The sequence below is a fragment of the Homalodisca vitripennis genome, chromosome 7 (genome assembly GCF_021130785.1).
Source record: "Homalodisca vitripennis isolate AUS2020 chromosome 7, UT_GWSS_2.1, whole genome shotgun sequence".
Classification (NCBI taxonomy): domain Eukaryota; kingdom Metazoa; phylum Arthropoda; class Insecta; order Hemiptera; family Cicadellidae; genus Homalodisca; species Homalodisca vitripennis.
The window spans coordinates 114,115,030-114,136,703 of NC_060213.1; the positions used below are offsets into that span (position 1 = coordinate 114,115,030).

Below are 21,674 nucleotides of genomic sequence, written 5' to 3' on the forward strand. Positions count from 1 at the left end.
TGGAAATGGAATGGTTATGTATAAGTTATTACTACATATAGCGCATACTTTCTAGAATTCTGAAGTCATTTGCAATAAAGTTTATTCTTACATATTGTTTGATATCTCATGATAGTGGATGTATAATATTTTAAGTAGGATACAACATTACAGGAATAATTGTGAACACGATAAGTGCCATGATACGTACAGCACTTGGTACAGAAGCAATAATTTGTAGATCACTTGGATGAGTTAGCCTTATAAATTAAGATATAGTCTTAATCAATAAATATTTAAAGATGGAAGCCGTTCATATTCGAGCAAAATCTCGGCTAATTTGCAACATAGGTACAAAACGATACTTTTTACATGTCAAGTTTCTATACACCTTTATTCTTACATTTTTTTCGATTTTTCTTAAAATTTCAAGATGGAAGCTATTCAAACTTTGGAAAAAAAATGGCTTATATGCATACATACATACATATATATATATATATATATGTATATATATATATATATGTATATATATATATATATATATATACATTAAATTGTATAAATGGCAATTGCCTTATTTAATTTCAATAAACATTGAATCGCAAAAAGTATATATATATATATATATTATATAAATTATTAAGGCAAAACGATAAAGTGGTTTAAAATCCCCACGTAATTTACAATAAAGCTTGTTATTAAGTTTTCTTTTGTTATATCGTAATATTTCTGGATTGCGGGCGTATAAAATTTTAAATAGTATACAACCGTAGTTCTTAATAGATTCAGAGTAAACGTGGTACAGAGAATTAATTATTTACGCTTAGATTGATCAAGTTTTGTTCGCCAAAAGGTGATTGTTAGTCTTAAGGAATAATACGTTTCAATATGAATGTCATTCGCATTTGGGTAAAATCTTTATTCGCGAGTGAAAGATAAATCAAGGCTTATACTTTCCATACAATTGGCAAGTAAAATTTATTGTAAAAGGTTACAAGATGGTGGCCGTTTAAATTTATAGATGTATACAAATGAACCGTTATAATTAAATATGTTTACAATAATAAATTTGGATGAACTGGAACTTTATCAATTTCACGTTTTTACGAAGGAATTTATATGCTTATAAAAAGTTTTGTATTGTAAGTTTTTAATATTATGGAATTTCTAATTCTTTTATTTGTGGTAAGATTATATTAAAATGGAAATATTGTCCCATCAGTGTTTTGAATATGAAATATATAAACTAATAATGTGTCTTCAATGTGATACTTAGAGGTGATGGCCACATCTGAAATCTACCTTTCTTCCGACTGAGCCTGAAGGGATATTTTCAACTGTTATGTTTTATAAATGGTTTAGATGATCATTTATGATCATTTTCGCCGTTATTAATGTTAATATTACGTAGGATAGCCTTGTTTTATGTTATGTAGTGAAAATTTAAACATTGGTGTGTACCCCTCCCCCGGTTTTTTCTAGTAAGGATAATGTACTCTGGCAAAATTTGAAAATTATATTCCAATTGAAATACAAAGGCATATTTATTATATTAAAGGTAAATTACAAAAAGAAGAGAATGGACGATGGTATTTTAAATTAATTATCACCAACAGAAAAGTTTTAAGCTACATGCATTTCCTAGTAAAAATCTTTAAATAACAAAACATCTGAAATTGTATGATATTTTTGAAGAAGTAAACATGTATGAATCCTTTAAAGATGACTGCTCAGTTTCGTCATTATAACTTAATTTATGATGTATTTCTCTCTCTACTATGCTGTTTGTTATTGCTACTTCATTAATTTGGTTATGTATTCAAAACCTTTCATTTATTTTAAATTAATCACATATCCATTAAATAAGTTTAAACATTTTAAATAAAATGTTGAGGCCAAATCATCCAAAATAGCTGCTTAGTTAAAAGAAGCCCCGATTACCTGATCCCAGTCTGCGGGCTCATACTTGATTGACTACTGCCTGGCTCACTCTCTGAATACTTTTCAAATGAGTTTATTTTCAAATGAAAATAAACTCAAACTAACTAGAATTTAATAGGTACCAAAGATTTATTTTAAGACATTTTTCTTGTATTTTAGCGTTAATGTCTTGGTATTGTGTGGACAAGGAACTTGGCCCTTCACCTTACTCATGTATCCTGTTCTGTCAATCTCCTTAAAAAAAAAAATATATTTTCACATTTTTGCTGAATTTCAAGTATTATGAAGAAATTGCCATCTGTATTTTTGCCAATTGATCCGCAAAATATATGCACCATCTACTTTGAAATTAGTAAAAGTTTCATCAAGAACTATGTCTGATATATTATCAGACTTTTTTGATATGAAGTTTCATGTTTGTATGGGAAATAAAATGTTATTACTTTATTTATTTGAACACAAGCAAATTTCATTGTACAGTAATTTCTAATCTTTTCAACGCAATCTTTATAAGATATATCTGCATGTCGGTTTTTCCAAATTGACATTAATTTATCTGTGGTGCAGTGAATTTATTATTAAACATTTTTTTAAGTAAAAAAAGTTTAATCTAAGCCAAATTGTAGTACCTAATTACATATAGATATTGATTCTAGGCACATAAGTAAAATAGGAGTACACTGCCTGTCTGTCGTGCTGAAGCCACATTTCCGCAAAAAATCTAAAAAAATATCTTACAATTAAATCAGCCCCACCAAGCATCTATTTATGTCCTTAGATTTTTAACTCATGTATAACGTTTTATTTACATTTATTTAAAAATACACCATTCAGGAAATAAAAAATTATTTAAAACTTTTTTGACTTGAGAAAATAACAGAGTTTTCAAAACTTATTAGATATTGAGACCTGCTCTCTAAAATACCAAAGACTGAAATGTTGGCAATTTATAACTGCCAGCTGTAGTAAAAAGATTGTTAGTGCCATGTGGTTTGTGATGTACGAGTATTTTAACTGTTTGGCTTACCCTAGTATAGCTTTTAAACAAATAAATCAATGTACCAAATTTGAGTATTCAATCATTTAATAAATATAAATCAGGCAATTCATAAAAATTCGTTTTTTAGGAATTGTCCGATTAATATCCAAACTTCTTAACGCAAACAAAAGTAAATAAGAATATGCTAATTTACACAGTATATACTCCAATTCGGCATTAAACACTAAACAAATATGAAAGAAAAACACGATTTCTGACATTTCCTACAGTTTTGAAAACTTTCCTACGTTAAGAAAACTGCAATATTTTCTCTTCTAAAGAAATTTCACTCCTGGAGAACCAAAACATAAATATTGGATAAATGGTTTGTTGACAGAGATGTTTGTGTCGAAGTAAAATGTGAAATAGAATTTGTGACGTTTATAAATCCGAATATCTTACTAAGTTATGAATAGGAAAACAAATGGTTTGTTAAATTTTACCCTTTTTCCAGTCCAGAAATTTTATATTATAAACCCTGGCAACAAATACTACTCACGCATTTATTCACCATTCTGAACAGGAGGAGAAGCATTAATTTTATTTTAGCTCAGATACGAAAGTTAGTTCCCTTTATAAGAGAGCAATCCAGGAATATTAAAATCTGAAGTTGAAGCAAACTGACTTCTGAGAATATGTTAACAACGTTCAGAAGAATCCTCTCCCTGTTCCTTTTGCGAACTATACTATTGTCTCCAACTAGAGTTTGTTCAAGGTTTAAAGTATATCCACATCCATCTGTTAATATGCTGACGATGAGTAGCTGGACGTTTAAGAATGTAATATAGACATATTCTAAACTAATCTATAACAGGCAATCCCATTGCTACCATATCAATCGACGCCGTTCATTTCAAATAAAGAGCCAAATTATTTGTTCAGTTTACGAGATTATTGTATTCATCCCTCCTTTGTAGTTCCATAGATGAAAATAAAGGTCTGGATTCAAAAAGAAGAAGAGAATATAATCTTCCGCGTAGGTGAAACCCCTTTTTATTACGAAATTGCCCTCAGAAACATTATTTTCTGTTTTATACGTGATTTAGGTCTTCTTACTCTAAATGTGGTGCTATCTACGATTTTTTAAATAAAAAGTACTACATATTTACTCTAATCTCCGATAAGACAATTAGTAAAAGCAATCAGTTTGTTCTTTTCTTCGTTTATAGCAGTGGCTTGGAGCGAAGTGTAGTGTAGTATACTATAGATTTTGTGATCAATATATTTTTTTCAAAGCGGAAGTTTTTTTGTGAGTTTAACTCTTACATACTGCTTGTTAAGGGCAATCAAAAATTCAGCTCCACGGAATAACAATGTTTTCATAGCTGGAACAAGATGACCACCAGAGCTGCATATGCTGCATGGAGTCAAATATTTCACTCAAGTGTTGGAACAAAGTGAATTTAAGGCGTAAGTACTTTGGGAACTAATGATTTCCCTATCAATCTATTTTATTTTCCATACACATCCATGGTTTAATTTATATATTTGGGTTCATGAAAATATATACAAAAATTAAAAATATACTAAACGATTTTAACTGCATCCTAACAGTCCAAAGTCCAATTTGGATTTCCCTGCTCAACGCTGAAATAGCAGCTGTAACTTTTTACGTGCGTGTATAACTCACGTTAAACGACAATAATTTCAGCTAAAACTGGTGTAATTAATCAGCATACAGAGTGGGCTACAAGGTCGGATTGTGGAGAGAGCACAAGGACGCCAGTCTGCATTATACCACAGTGCTATGGCGACCCACTATTGATTCCTCCCTTCTCCCTCCAGCGCCCCCTGCTGCCACCCTTCGTCCCTTCTTGTCCTGTCCCTATAGCGTTGTCGCTGACTTCACACTGCACTCTAATTGGGTTTGGATCATCTTTGATCACAATACAACAGTTCCTTTCTTAGATAAGGGAGCTATGAGCTCACATTCTTGTTACGTGTCGGTATACAAAAGAGTTTAAGCTACTCATATGGACGCAATGTGGAGGAAGGCCAAGCTTATTTGTTTCAAAATAAAAGTGTATCTTTAAATTATATAAAAGAGTAGAATATATTGATAAATTGCATCATGATATTGTATCTGGGAATCAAGTGCGAAGCACATCAGGTAAAGTTCATAGTAATTACTATTCAGATTTGTGCATCATTTTAATCTGTATTTCAGAGCAAAAATGGCGCGTTTATTTTTAATATCATGCACTAATTTTTTTAATTATTTGGTTTCAATATGGTGGACGTTCAAATTTTTTAGAAGGATTGGTTATACCTGTTACTATCCATTCGAGAAAAAACAAAAAGAGGTTTTAGAATTCTCAGGTCGTTTAAAACAAATTTCAAGATAGCTACCGCACAAATTTGAAAGGTTTTATTTATATTATTATTCACAGATAAGCATTTTAGAATGTTCAGGTGATTTATAACAATGTTAGTATTTACATGATGTTTAATATTTCATTTAAGGCGATTTCGAGATAAAGGATTTATACAATTAACAATTTTGAGATGCACAAGAGTCTTTTGAATCAATACAATTAAATATGTTTCAAAAATAAATTCTAATTGATTGCTTCGAACCAAGACCAATTTTTTACAAACCATTTCTTATACTTATAACGAATTTGTCGTGTAGGGTCTCAGGAGAATGAAGTTCTATTTTGTTTTTAACGTTATGAGTATGTTGAATATGTCGAAATTTAGATCAGTTATATCATCATTGTTTTACAAATTAACATTATAAATATTGAAATCATCAAATCGAGATGAGAGCCATCTGTGTAATCTACTTTTCTTCTAGAGTTTTTTATTATTTGAAATCGCTACATACATACCTACGAAACTGTAGCAGTGAAGAGCATTTAGCCAAAACCAACATTACTTAAGAGATAAAAGATCTGATCTTTTCACGTAACTTAGTGAAAATTGGCGCTCTATAATTTAGAAGACGTAGGTTCGAAACCCTAAAAGGTCTCATAAATTTACAACTGGGGTGTATTATTGTATTAAGAAGCTTTCAAATGTTGATATACAGAAATAAGTAAATATATTTTGATTTACATAAACAAGAGATTAAAAAAAATACATATTTTGTTGTAAATACGTAGTTAAATTTTATATAAGGTAGATTCATGTTACTTTGCTATTGACCTATGTTATTTCTAAGTCAGAACAAAAAATAACAAGATTTTGGACATTTTTCGTCGTTATTATTTAAAAAAAATAGGACAATACGTTTCGAGGATTAAGATCTATCTTCTTCTTCATGTGTCATAAACCGGCATTATATTAAGCAAGCATATAAAGTAAAAAACCAAAGAAAATATAGCGATGTTTTTGTAACGTGTGACGATGGAAAATGTCTAAAATAACGTCACATTTTTAAAATCATTCATCGCAATTACCAGGATTTAATCAGATCATATGAATATGCTATTATATATAATAACCGAAACATTATAAGTAAACGGCAAGAATATCACTGATTCTTTTATTGTCTTTTAAATATATTTACGAGTGATAGATTTAGCTCATTTCTTACCAACTGTAGATAATAAAAAATGAAATATTTTGTACTTACCTTCCATAATGCTCACACGTGCAACATGAAACCAAATAATTAACAAAAATGTAAAAAGAACCACACTCGTTGGCAATTACAAACGTGCATGGTATGCAACATCTCAGTTTTAATTTTCATTCCTTGAGTTTTCATGTAATATTAGAAAATGCAGGCAACACATATCAACAGGGCTGAGCATTAAATGTTAGAACGGAGCATATGTTTTCCCCTAATGTTACCTCATTTAATTCTGTGTGTTTGTGCTAGTTTCATCAATTATTTAAAATCTCAAAAAGCTTCAAAACAGTGTTATATATATATATATAATTATGAGATCAATTTTCAGGACAGAAGTTATAATTTATATGTATAGGCGGAGGAACGGTATATATATATATATATATATATATATATATATATATATATATATATATATATATATATATATATATATATAAGACAATATGCATTTCTCAGTTATATTTTTGTGTTTCTACTAACACAAAAAATATATGTTTTAATCGAGGTACTAAAACTTCATCATGTTTAATACATGTAAGTGTATGTAATTAACACTATTTAAAAACGTTGTATAAAGCTGGGATTGAATAGGTTGGTGTATATTGGTATATTTCTAAATTTAAACAATTTTAAATGACAATATGCATATGTAAAAAATATAAATGTTAGGAAACATTATTTTAGCTACAATCTTGAATGAAGTTATCAACTAGAGTTATTGGTTTTGAAACTTTATTTTTAATCAGTTAATTCATGTTAGTATATTAGATTTAAGCTTTCTTGTACAAATTTAGAGATTTAACTTAGAAGTGAAGGCATATCTGAATATTAAATTTAAAATGGAGCGTATTGCAGAATGAATTTGTAAAGTTTGTTTTTAGTGTTTTTTTTATATTTTTATGAAAATGAGAATAACACAAGTAATTAAAAGAGGAACTCCTAATATTGATGTATGCAAAATGTTTTTCAATTTTCCTTTATTCAAAATTATGATTATTGTAAATATAATTTGATTACGTGGTTAAGACGTTCACCAAATTTGATGTGAAGAATATAAGTGTGCTTAAGAACTGCGTATTTTTCAGAAATTTTTTGTTTAATAGGTCACACGGTAGAAGATACGCTATAAAGTTTGTTACATTTCTTTCATTTGTTATTTCCTAAGATGGTGTAAAAAATGAAAAAAAATATTATTGCTAATGTCAAAAATTGTAAAATGTTCAATTAAAAGTTAAACCAATTTTAGTTGTTAAAGTAACCAAAATTAAGTAGACGTTTTCTACTCGTGCATAAACGTGATAACGAACTCAAACGAAATGTACCGCAATAATAGTGAGAATGCTGGGACAGGCTGAACGATGATGTGGGTCTACCCAATTTTCATCTGAATCTAGTGGTTAAACTAGTGGTTTGGGTTAACTGAGAACATAGCATTCACGGCCAATAATGCTGAATATGAGTACACAGGCAGACTCTACGGAATTTTGCAAAACTCCTCTGGATGCTCAGTCCAAGACACAAACAAACGGTAGGTGTAGGGGACAGAGATACTAACAACAGCGACTCTGCCACGTACCTTGTCCGGATGAGGGGCGTGTCTCGGGTGGCCATCTTGGCAGCCCGCTGCGAGCACCACCTGATAACAGGGCCTTGTCAGCAGGTCAAGGTCACAAGGTCATAGTTATCACAGGAGCTAGGGCACAAGACTGGACATCGCTTTTTCCTAAAGCTTATTGAAGTTTTACATCCAGTGGTAAATTTTGAGTTTAATTTTTTCATGCTACAATATATTGGTTGAATAGATAGGCTAATACATAACGCCTTAAAAGGGGGCACGGTATTCAGCTGCCGGTCGCGCATAGGAGGCTCCACCTTCTTATATGGGCAAAAGTTTAGAATAGGGACTCTTCTTAAGTCCGTATATGTTTCACTAAATTAATGTTTCAGCGCTATTACATTTTAAAAGTACAATAAATTATACGTAAGGATAATAGGGTTTCCTACCTTTGCCATCGTTATATGTTAAAAAAGGTTTAACACAACGTTTCGAGGATTGAAATCCACCCTCTTCGTCAGGTGATAAGACAATTTGTAACTGACAGAATGTGCGGCAATGAACTGACACTAAAAAATAAAGAGATTCGAGAAAAAAGGTAGAAGGGGATTAATCACACCCAAAAGCTACTTGGAACCCATAAAGGGGAAACTTTTGGGTATGCTTGATAAATTTTCTTCCAAATTTTGTATTTATTTTATTTCTTATTTTAGTATCAGTGCATTGCCGAACGTTGTAACTTTTAAATAGTAATTGTGTTCTCGCCTGTCGAAGAGGATAGATTTCAGTCATCGAAAGGTTGTATTATATATTTAGTAACATATAACGAGACAAATGCCTGAAATCCTACTATTCTTTCAAACCTTCCACCGTCAGTAACACACTTTAAACAAAGAATACGATTAGTTGTTAATGCTAATGGTTTTTAAACAATATTCGATATATTTGGTTTTCCAGAAAAATCTATAATGCATATAAATTATAAGAAAGTATTTTTAGCATATAATCGTACTTTTAACAATGTATTAGTGGTGAGACACTGAAAACCAAGTTTATGTAGTGAAAAATTTATGGATTTGAGCAGAATTCCTATTTATAACAGAGTTTTTAACTTTAGCCCCAGGTTAAAAGCGGAGGTTCAAAAGCGTTGCTGACAGCTTACTCTCTTAAAGCTGAATGATACTATTGGTATTTGAATTTTAAGGTATTGAGGCTCTAGCGCTGTTGGTAATCTGTTCGGCGAAAAAGATCTTAGATAACGCTTAGATAGAAAAAAATATAAGTTTTTTCGGAGAAGCATAAAGTATTTGGCCTCAGGAATAAGCAAGGCCTACACTAAAATCCATGAAAAGTTAGCATGAATAAAATGTACAAGAAGATATTCAAATGTAAGTGAATTTAGGCCGGTATTGTACCTAGCCTCTACAAATTACAGACATTTGATCTCAATGATTGCCCACATTATTCTCACCACATTAGTCTATAAAAACGAACAAATTCAGGATTTAAAATGTGAACTAAATTTATTATCAAGTAAATGTTTAATTACATCTCATTTCATACCTGACCTACCCCACGTCTTATCGAAAGAAACTTCGGTTGGTGTTGGTTCCGTTCCATGCGCCGGAATGTTTAATAGAAAAGTAACGTGTTTACTTATTGTAAATAAATTTAGATTTATTGTTTTCACGTTTAGTTTATTGAGAAAGATTTTACGAAATATTCTTAGCGATTATATGAATGCATACTAACAAATTACTTATGCATAATATATTGGGTAGCATAATATAAACATATATGAATTTGAAAGTCACAACTATGTTATGGGATCTGAAGCCTTTTCTTAATTTTATGAACGAAAATGTATTTTAACTACTGTAAATAAGCCACTTATTATAATATTATGTCTTTTCAAAGAATTTCCAAACCACAGCTTTCACTATTAAGAGCCGTGAACGCCAACGCCGAGACAAAGATTGAAATGTTTGAAGCTTTGTCATTCAAATGTAGATTTCCTCTCAATATTCCCGTACGAAATTGTTACAAAAACGCCCTACATAATTCATTAACCATCCAGCTATATCTGATCGATATAATACCAGTTAATAAATTGATTTTTGCAGAATAATCCGTTTAAAAAAGAACGAAAACACAGCTACCAGATCCTTAGAAAGTAAGCGAAATTCATTCTTCAAGATAAACGTCTGCTTAAAACAGCAGAATAGTTATTCAACGGATATTGCAATTAAAAGCACGGAAATGTACAAAGGAACTGCTCAAGAGACCTTGGGAATTTATAAAATTAGGCTGCTGGCAAGAAACAATTTTTACTGAAACGTTATTGATTGAAAAACGTAATTACTGTACAAATGTTATGAACATCGAAGTTTTCAATCGAAACCCCATTATAAAGTTTTTCTAGATTCTTAAAGACTGTCTTTGGCAGAGATTTAATATGAATTTTGTAGGACCCTGTTTCTTCAAACAATTATCACTTCATTGTTTTATATTCATATTCATAGACTACCATAAAAAATCACCTAAACGAAAGAAATAACTTACGATTTTTTGGAAGTCAACTATAGAGTCGGCTTCCTAATTTATCGTCTTTGCACTTTGCTATTTGCAGTCCACAAGATAAAATCCAGGCACTATAGATCGAGAGGCTAAGTGTAGATTTGGGAACGTAAATGTTGAGGAAAGAAGTCTCATTTGCAAATTTAGAACGGATAACGGAAAGATTTGAATATGATATCAGATTTAAATTCTATCCTGATGTGAGTAAAAGGACACATTCATTTAGTGTCAATAGTCCGTTTGTAAAAACTACTTTAAGGTTATGTATACGTTCAATAAATAATACTGCACGGAGTAAATAGACTTTAATAACAAATTTTTACACAAATTTAAACAAAATCATAATAAAATAATTTTTTATATGGCATATTTATAAGGTTTATAAATATATAGTGATGATTTTAAATTATATAGACCTACTGTGTAACCTTTTACTGTTTTTTATTCATAAATACTTTATTGCAAGTATATATAAATAAAAGAATAAAATTAATCCAAAATGATTTAAGTTTATTTTAGTATTGAAATATTTTCTTATCTATAATGAAACTCTTGAATAAAACTTTAAATAATATTAAGTTCAAATACGTAAACTACTCACAAACACTCGTGATTGCTTAAAAAAATATTTAAAAAATACTTGATTAAAAGCTCAAAATGTAATGACCGGCAAAGGATTTCATACTGTTTTTAGTATAGAAATTCAAGAGACTTGAATAATACAGAGAAAATCCTTTACTGCTGCTTCTAATAATAACAAAGCGACACGATCCAGGTCAACCTTTCATGTCTCGGCTCAAATATTTCAACTCAATCTTTCTTGCAAGTCTATTGTCGAGTTTTATTCTTTTAGTGTAAAACGATATGACATTACAAAACGAACAATTTGCTGTTAGGAAATTACCATAAGGAAAATGAGCAACTGTGATCCTCCTTTTATTAGTAACTAAATCCAAAACGATAAAATATAAACCGATCTTGGACTCTAGAACAAATTTGAGCATTTATTTAATTATACAGACTGTAGAATATAACAACAGTAATATTGTAAAATGTCACATGTTACACAAAGGCTTATTTAAAGTGCTTAGTTCTCGAATACTGAATTTTTTTTTGTAAATTACAAAAACATGTGTTTAAGTCAATATTTATACCCTAATTTTAGAACTATAATTTCTGAACTATATTATTACTAAAAGATTCATAGTATTATTAAATTATATACAGTAGAAACAATTAATTTGCGATGTCTAATATTCTTTGTTGCGCTGAAAATAATGTCGTTTTAAAATATATCAATTACCATTACCAATACTCAAGGGCATTTTTTGAATACTACTAAGTTTGCATGAAAAACACATTGTGATCAAATATAAAGTGTATATTTATTTAATATTATTCTAACTTTTACCAATTTTTACAGTATGTAAACAATATGTTTTGATCGTTTTTATGTAATATCGGAACTATAATGTTTGCTTTATTGCCACATAAAAATAGTATTATGCTACACATAATAATAAACCTCAATTTGGATTAAATTTAAATGTTAACTAAGTTAAAGAACTGTTTTAATGTACTTAGTGATCAATATAAGTTTTGAAAAATTATATAATACTAATTTTTCAATAGAAAATATTGATGATAATCAAATGATTACTAATGTTATCACCACACGGCATCCATGCAATACTCTGCACGTGAGCTTATCATCTAATCTTTAGATTCTATACAAACATTTCTGTCAAAATTAGTTATCTTGGATGAATACGATGATTGAAATATGATTGACGTTGGGTTTTGAAACTTTTATATACAAAATGCAGTCCTCGGACATTTTCTTTTGAGCAAATAAACTTGTTAATAAACAAACTACAAGCAAATAAAAAGAATTTAGCAGTTTTATTTTACAAAAATGCAGTATTGGGCTGTTTAACCGTTTATTCGGGTGCCATAAATGTAACAAATGTTTTAAGACCATACCCACCTAACTTTAATAGTCCTCAAGAAACTTAAAATTGAATTTTAATCTGGCATCGGAAGTATCAGTTAAATCGGACTTATTTTTAGACGCAATAAGAGTTTTTGTTCCCGTAACAGAATCATTTTTGCTACAGTCCCACTTATGTTTTAAATAAACGCAACGGTCGTTGAAGCAAATAATTAATTACATTAGTTTTAGAACAGCTCTTCCAATTCAAAAATCGTGAAACTAGTATATCTTTGCTAGCTTTTCGGAACATTTCGGGAGTGCCGATGGCGAGTGGTCTAAGACGTCGGACTTCAGATCTGTGCTAGAGTTAGTGCAGGTTCAAACCCTTTGCGACCCATTTTTTATCAGTAACACGACCCTGTACTTTATCGACTCTCCCTCTTATTTTTTTTGATAAAATCCTTGCAAATGATATAGGCCCATGAGGACGGACAGAATAAGGTTTAGAAGGAGAACAGTCTATTCTTTTTTTTTTTAAAAAAAAAGCTTTGAAATAAACACACCTGTTGTTGTGGATATTAATTGACTATATTAGTTTTAAAATAGTTTTTTCACCCCCACCAAACGCAAAAAGTAGTATCCCTTCTCAGTCTAGTACTCGTATCTAGATTTTTGCTGCAATCAAATCTCTCCTTTGGATTTTTATGTGATATTTTTGCAACATTTTATAGGACTATTAGTAATTATCATTAATAAAACAGCATTAAACGAATACTAAATATAAATATGATCAACTGCTCAATTTGCAAGAAAGATCACTTTTCAGATCATTTTATCTGTTTCTATGAGCCGTAACCGTGTACTGAGTGTAGAGCTTTCCTCGTCCGTTTATCCTCGTACTTTTATAAAGAAGCGTTTGTTGCAGCATCTCAGGATCAATTTACTCCCCCACCCTTAAACATGGGTCTTCCATCATACTCAACTCTATGGATGGTTTCCCTAAAAGCCAATATCCTTCATATCAGAGGAGTAAGTACCATCATGTCTCGATTAGGCGCGACATCTTGCAACGATCCATAGAACACTGTTACACATACTCTGTTATCGGCTGCAGTGTAATTTTAAGGCGGTGGTTAATGTAACCATTTATCGATTATGTATCGGGAAATCACGTACAATATCGGGGAATATTCCTCAATAATTAATTTATCTTTTCACACAAACTGTATTTACCTACTTATAGTTCATTCGGTTGGTCCATATAAATTGATAATATTATATATTATATTAATTAATTAATTAATTTTTTTAGTTAAAAATTTGTCAAAAATTGCAAGCATAATTCCATTCTTTAAAAAAATTAACTATTCTACCAACGTCAGCTGGACTTTATCAAGTTTAATGCACTTTACATTTACTTTTTCTTGATACTTGTTAATGTTTTATAATTTTGTTGTAATGTGTAAATCTATATTTAAAATATCTTGAAGACGGAGGTATTAAATCCCCTAAAATACAGAAATGATTAATATATGTTATATATTATATATTATTATGTGCGCGTGTGTGAAGTATATGCTAAATTATTTCAAAATGTTTTGTGAATTACAGTCGTTGCATAAATATTTATCTAAAAATTAAACACATACAAACCAACATATATTAAACTAAGTCACAATCTCGTTAAACATCTTTGGTTATTTTTGCTAAGCACTTATGAAATAAAATAAATCAATAAATTACAAAATTCATAAATTACCACTTTATCCTTAGGTTGTTTGAAAATGTTGCTTGAGAATTAACGGCTCAACACTTACAGATTAGATGAGTTCTATAGCTCAAAAGTTACACATTGAAGAGTTTTAATATATTAAAAATTCATATTTTGGTCCTTGGATTTAAATATTTAGTATTTAAAAAGGATTTCTAAAACTCTTATGCCATCAATAAAATAACAATACTACGCTCACGTGTTTAGATGCTACAACAACATTTCAAAGAAGTCATTTTTACCGTATATTTAAAAGTTTTCAATGTAAATGTAATGTAATCTCGTATACATATGTTTCGGGCGTTTTTGATTTACTTTAATGAAAGCGACGCAATGCCCAGCGCTGAAATCATTTTAATATTCTAGCAGATGTGAGAATGACGTTTGTAACATCGAAAAGCGTCGACATAATACTGGTAATTGAATTACAGATAGAACGTATATAGTAAATTTATTTAAATAAGTTTACTAAAAATTGCTCATATTGCATTATTTTGATGAAAATTATTAATTTTAGTTCTATTCAAATCATATTTGTATTATATATGTTTTTAATAGTATATAATAGGCTATACACCAGCAAATAAATCAGGAATACGCATTTTAAAATTCCATCATAAAGTATGAATATAAATTTTAATTTAATCTTTACAAGTAAATCGGAAATTGTATGGGTGATATTTATTTACGCCTAAACTAATTTAAAATAATAATCAGCTGGCCCATATTATCCAGTAGGTAAATGGAACATGTCAAGCAGCTTAGTTAATTAAGTTCATTCAATATTTTTCCTCGTGTTTAACATAAATTTTTATTGAAATTACTACAATACATTTATATTTACATTAATGATTTATTACATATTATATTATGATACTCGTATTTGTCTATCGTGTGACAAACATGCTACGACTGGAAGTAATAGTTCTTTGACGATACAATACAGAATGGCCTGATACAGATACCTCTGACAACATAATTAAATCATTGTAACCTTTTTTTAAATATTTTATTCAGTTTGTCCACTTTATTCTTTGAGTGATCAATTACCATTCCAGCTTAAAGTAAAAGATAGAATACGAGTCATATAATTTAATGCTATGGGACATTCTTCCACCATTGATCTCAGAAAGTTTAAATTCTGCGTTCCCGAAGATACTTGACCATGAGTTTGCGGGCCTATGCAATGAGAAAATGATGAAACTGAGGTGGGATGCAGATTTTTTTCAAATTGCCTTTGCTGACCTCTGGGGTGGTTCGGAACGTCTCCCTCAATCCTACTACAGTTTCTATTGGAGACCACAAACGAGTAGAGCCTATCTCATCTTCTTTAGCATTGAAGTAAGATTTATTGTGGAGACTGGATGTTCTCTTGACGACCATCACTAGCATACCTCAGGATTACTTAACAACACAATAATGGTTGGGAAGGATTTCCAATGATAACCCTGTTTGGAAGTGACGAACTATCGGATTTGGTGCAGCCAAATAAGGTCACGTTAGATATTTGGGATTTAACTCAAAGACCGCTATTCCTATTTTGTACGAAGTCTGTTATATCAGTATCTTGCTATTTTAGTTCACTTTAATTTTAAAGAATACAGCATTTACATTGTTGCAATACGGAGCGACTCCCCTGCTGAATCCCACGAGCCTGTGCTGTGATGCTTTATGTCAATAACCTTCACTCAACTATTGATACTTCGGGATATCCTATTTTTTCTGTGCAACTTTTAATGGTCCATCTTATTCTTGAAGTGCCCCAGTCTTTTATATTAAAAAGGCAGATTAAAGCTTAAAAGAGTGTAGGCTTTTCCTTAAAAAAGTATTTATATTGGAGGCGCATACTTGCAGACCTAACGTAGAGGCATGGAAATGGTTGAAATGTTGGGTTGGATGCAGTTATCAGCATTGTGTTCAGTGATGTCAGGGGGGCATAGAGCCGTTGATATCCTGATTTTCTTGATCTAATATAGGTTTCAAACCTACCTGAGTTCGGCTAAAAGAATCTGATTGTAAAGAGCGAATTTTCACACTTATAACTTCTCATAGATACTTCAGGATGAGAGTGCGAAGGTGGAGGGTGGAAGATAGAACATTCTCCAAATGATCTTCAAATACCTTAAAGATCGTTGTTTAGACAAGTTTCTCCAAAGAAGCACAAGTTTTCAAAGCTATTTCAGTGAGGTTATAAGGGATGTTTTCTTATTTTCAGAGTGCTTAATAATATAGTGCTTTTTTTGGTCTTTGGATGGCAGTTTTGAATCCAACGTATTTTGCTAGTGCTAATAATTAAGCTGATTTTCTTAGTTTCATTGGTGTTCAAGTGCTCTAATGTTGGATTTATCTCTTCATTTTAATCGAGTGAGTGCAACAATATTATAATCTTTAAATATGCTTTGCTAAATATTTCACTATTGATTAAATTAAAACAACCTATCTCATTAACATTGAATGTGCAGGATAGCAGACGATTACAAATTGTGCTTAAATTGTCTTCTTCTTTTATAGTCATAGACTGTGAAATATAGAGTGTATATTAGCCCAGCACGTCTTTTATGCATGATGCCTACAGTTTGCAATTCGTATGAACTGTGCATGTAAGCTACTTTATCACCGTGTTGCCTGCATATTGTCTTACATATTTTCTAGATTGTCAGGTGCGTGTGATCATTTGTAGATTGACTAAATATCAGCGTCTGCACGTGTCTGGCGGTGGATTGAGTAGCTGTCATTACACGTGTGGTCTGCTCTAGTGCAAACCGTATTTCTCAAATTTTTCTTCTGCATTGTTATATACATTATCATACAATCTCTCATAATGGCTGCCTCGTGTCCAATCTGTGTGAGGGCCGTTCTTGATGCTGAGGAGGGTATCGGCTGCGATGCTGATTGCCAGCGGTGGTTTCATAGGGATTGCGTAAGGATGACTAAACAGGAATATCAACGCATAAGCGGTAATTCTAATATAAAATGGTTTTGCACAAGGACGGACTGTAAGGACCCACAAGACAGTTCGGCCACTCTTAATGGTAGCCTTCTGAATTCACTTGTCACTCAACTGACCACTCTTACCAAAAGTGTAACGGAGCTATCATTGAAAATTGATAAACTTATTGATGTTCCACAAAAGATAGATGAGTTGAACTCTAAAATCACTCTGTTTGAGACCAAGTTTTCGTGCCTAGAAGAGCGGGTGTCAGCTATTGAGCAGTCGCCTTCTACTAACATAACATCACCGGAGATGATAATCTCTGAGATGAATGACCGGACTCAACGTGCTCGCAATCTTATGATTTTCAAGCTTCCTGAATCTAAGAGTCATGATACGGGTACCAAAAAGGACCATGATAAGAAACTTGTCTCTCTTCTCTTTAATCACCTGTGTCCAGGGCTTATCACATATAATTTTACTTACTTCAGAGTTGGCAAAGTGGTTCCTGGGAAAAGTAGACCTATTAAGGTTATCCTTAATAATGTATCTGAAGTCAGTCAAATTACGGGGAGCTTCTCTACCGTTGATAGATCTGGCCTTGATGATGCACTTGCTGGTATTTCCATTGCTAGGGATCGTACTCCTGGGGAGGCTAAGTATTTGAATGACCTACGGGATGACCTGAAGAGGAGGACTGATGCTGGGCCAAGAACCTGACAATCAAGTACCGAAATGGCGTCCCAACTATTGTCCAAGAAAACTAGCCTGTATCAACGGTAAAACAACTCTTAATGTATATTTCCAAAATGTCAATGGACTTAGATCTAAGTTCTCTCTTTTAAAACAAGCCACGGCTACGTGTGTTCATGATGTACTAATTTTGGTCGAGACCAACCTTACAATTGGAATTCATGACTCAGAATTGGGACTCCACAACTTTTCCACATTCAGGTGTGATAGATCCATAAGTAATAGCGATAAGGACAGTGGTGGTGGTGTCCTCATTGCTGTTGGGTCTTCTCTTCTTTGCGCCCAACTAACTACTTCTGTGACTGATGTTGAGTGCGTCTTCGTGAAGGTTCTTACTAAGGCATTGCCTCTCATTCTGTGTGCAGCCTATATTCCCCCTAACGTGCCTATTTCCAAATATGAACGCTTTTGTGATGCCGTAATAAATGTGGCCTCATCCAATCCTGCAATCGATAACTTTGTTATCCCTTTTAATGCCAGCATAAATTTTTCTTGTGTAGAAAAAATATGCCAAGCCAATATCAGATTGACATGCGACAAATGCCAAGCCTATTTTGTAGAAAATGCAGAGTTTTGTATAAAAATTCATATGTTTGTAATTTATTGTCATAGTGTCATGGAAATGGTCTTGTTTTGTTTTTATTTAGTTCCATTATTGAAAAAAATAGTTATTTAAAACTTTTCAAAAATGGAAAAAAATAAAAATAACAAAATATCATTGAAAAAAATATTTTTTTTTTTTAATTTTTAGTTTGTTCTATAATAAGATAGCTTAAAATTAATACCAACAATAATTTCCATATTTTACAAAATAACACAGTTAATTGTTAGTACACACACAAAATTTCAAGTACTTACCTCAATAAATACAGAAGTTATTTTATATTTTCCAGATATATACATATCTTGAAAAATCACTTTATTCTAACACGTCTATAGTCCTATTGGTTTTGAGATCATACATTGTTCTAAGTCCAATAAAACACAATGAAAACTCAAAAACAGAAAATTTATAACTTATTACTATGTAGTGTATACTATTGTGATGTATATTTACAAGAACTATATACAATTTTCCGGTGTAATGTTCTAACACCTGTGGTCACCAAAGCATGTCGGATGGACACCTTTCTTACATGCTTTACAAACAGTTTTTGTTCTCTTTCTTTCTTCCTCCAGTACTGGTACTTTGCTTGCTGCAAACACAACAGTTTCTTAGCAAGATCCCAGGAAGAGATTCTAGGCCAAAGGGGGGATTAGCTCCAAGATTGTCACCCCCTCCCATAATCCGGGTTGGGTCGATGAGGTTGAGACTTCTGCCTAAGCCACTCACTGGAAAGATCTTCAATTATTGAAGATGTAAATTGAAATCTTGTCAATATTTTCCCTGAACTATTTTCACTGTAAATTATGTAGGCATTCAGTACCATTCTAGAAAAATAAATTGAACACAACCTTCTTCCAATATTTGACGGTCCGACGTTCGTCTAAATAACAGTACAACATTTGGTCGGATCCGTCTATGCCGCCCATATACATGTTGTATGAGTTTATCATTTGAGGCTTTATTTTAGGATTGTTCTCGTGCCTTTTTTGTCTTCTAACTTGTTTGGACTGTGCTGGTTCTTTAGTAGAAGAAAGTAGCAAAAACTGGATTTTTTTTGGGAAGCCTTCTCACGGTAACCTAACATCAACATATTTCTTGTCTTCATGTATAACTTTTTTTTCCAACATCAAACTTTTCTTTGAACTGATGAGGTATCCCTTTTTCGATTGCTCCCGTAAAGTGCCTGTCAGTACGTAAGGTTTTCAAATAAAAATTTAGCCAAAGGAAAGCTGTGGTAAAAAAATTGTCCATAAAAACGTGATAACCCTTTTTTAGATACTGTCCAGTTTCTAAAAGTTTCCGAACAACATTGAAAGCAAGGCCAGTTTCTTTATCTTTATTTTTACTACCCCTATAGCAGAAGAAGGCCAAACAATACTTTGTCACCGAGTCGCATAACATCCACATCTTTATGCCCCAGCGATGGTGGTGCTTGTTAGGCAAGTATTGCAATATTTGCGAGTGGCTCTTTGTTCCTATTAGACTTTCGTCTACAGAAATCTCCCGATGAGGTGTGTAGTGAGTTCTGAAAAATCCTATTGGCATGTTCTAACAAAGGGGCAAACTTACCACAAGGATCATATTCAGGATGTCCTGGTTTCGCTAACAATCTGTTATCTGCAATGTGGAAAAACTGTAGGAGACACTGAAACCTGTTCCGGCTGAACATTTTTCCAAACCAAGGTGTGCTAAGTGAGCCAGTTAGCGACCAATAGCTATCAATTGTAGGCTTTTGAATTATTCCCATATTTAATATAGTAGCTATAAAAGCTTTCATTTCATGCATAGTTACCGGTTTCCATTGTTGAGCTCTAGAGGAAGGTGATAGTGTTTGGGCATGGGATGCAATGTATTCTCGGGCATATTGATTGGTTCTAAGCACAAAAGAATTGATCAAATTTACTGTAAAAAAATAAATTGAAAATATGAAATCGGTGGTGAATCATGTGGAGGACAATGTTTTGGTCCAGGTAGTTCATCAAATGCAAATGTGGTTTGGGAGTGGGTGTCATTATTTTCCTCAACTACGTTCCAGTCAGAGCCAGGTATATTTTGATTTGGGATATTTTGATTTAGTATATTTTGATTTTGAAACGTTGTTTAGGCCTACATTATTAATTAGTACATCTGTAAAATTAGATATTACATCTTCGATAACTTCATTTACAGAAACATGGTCTTGTACATCAAGTCTAACGTTTACGTCTGATATGTAGTCTATGGTTGTCATCCTCCTTCGTCTGACGAGTCTTCTGATTCTAGGCCTATATAGTCTGGGTCAGCGTCCGTTATCGTCATTATATTCTTCCCCTAGGACCCACAGAATCCTCAGATGTAATTGATTCATTTTCAGAATCAGAAAGATTGTTCACAAATAACCATCACTATAGTCTGAGTCATTCAAGATTTTCAATTCCACTTCCTAACAAACTATTTACTAATGTATTTTCACTAAACTGGTGATCTACTCCTCTTACTCATCTTCGAAACCAATATAAACACCAATAAAAAGAAAAAGTGTTATACATAATATCTTTATAAAACAATAAATCATCTACAGTAACCTCAACACACTGAGCTGTCAGTCTCACTGAAGTGACCAAAACAAACAAAGTAAACAAACTATATTTTCATAGATTATAATACATAGAGTAAAATCCAAAAAAGGATAAAATGAGGTTTACTTATGTTCTATGTAACCTCTAGACACTGCATAATACGTTTTGTGAGATTTGATGTACATTAAATGCCTGTAAAGTAAGTTTAAACGAACGATCTTATAATAACGATCGTCGGCAATTTTCGCAGTGCCATTGACGATCGCTATATCGATCGTCGGCAATACTCGCAAATATGCCGACGATCGCTATATCGATCGTTGGCATTAAAAGGTGACTTCTTAATGCCTTAATGACTCTTGGTGACTTCAATCAACCTGACACAAACTGGAAAGATACGTCTTCCTGTTCGCTCAGCAGCGCCTCTCAAAGTCTTGTCGGCTTGG

The 21,674-nt window shown here is 32.0% G+C and overlaps 1 protein-coding gene across 2 annotated transcripts in view; it reads right to left on the bottom strand.

Moving 5' to 3' along the window:
• LOC124366218 overlaps positions 1–21,674 on the bottom strand; it is a 217,390-nt gene that overhangs the window by 98,736 nt on the left and 96,980 nt on the right. The window contains exon 2 of one of the 2 annotated variants that reach the window (XM_046822606.1): positions 8,119–8,178. The exons of the other annotated variant lie outside the window; for it this stretch is intronic. Coding sequence (XP_046678562.1) covers positions 8,119–8,178 — 60 coding nt within the window. The remainder of the gene's footprint in view (positions 1–8,118; positions 8,179–21,674) is intronic. 2 annotated transcript variants of the gene reach the window in all.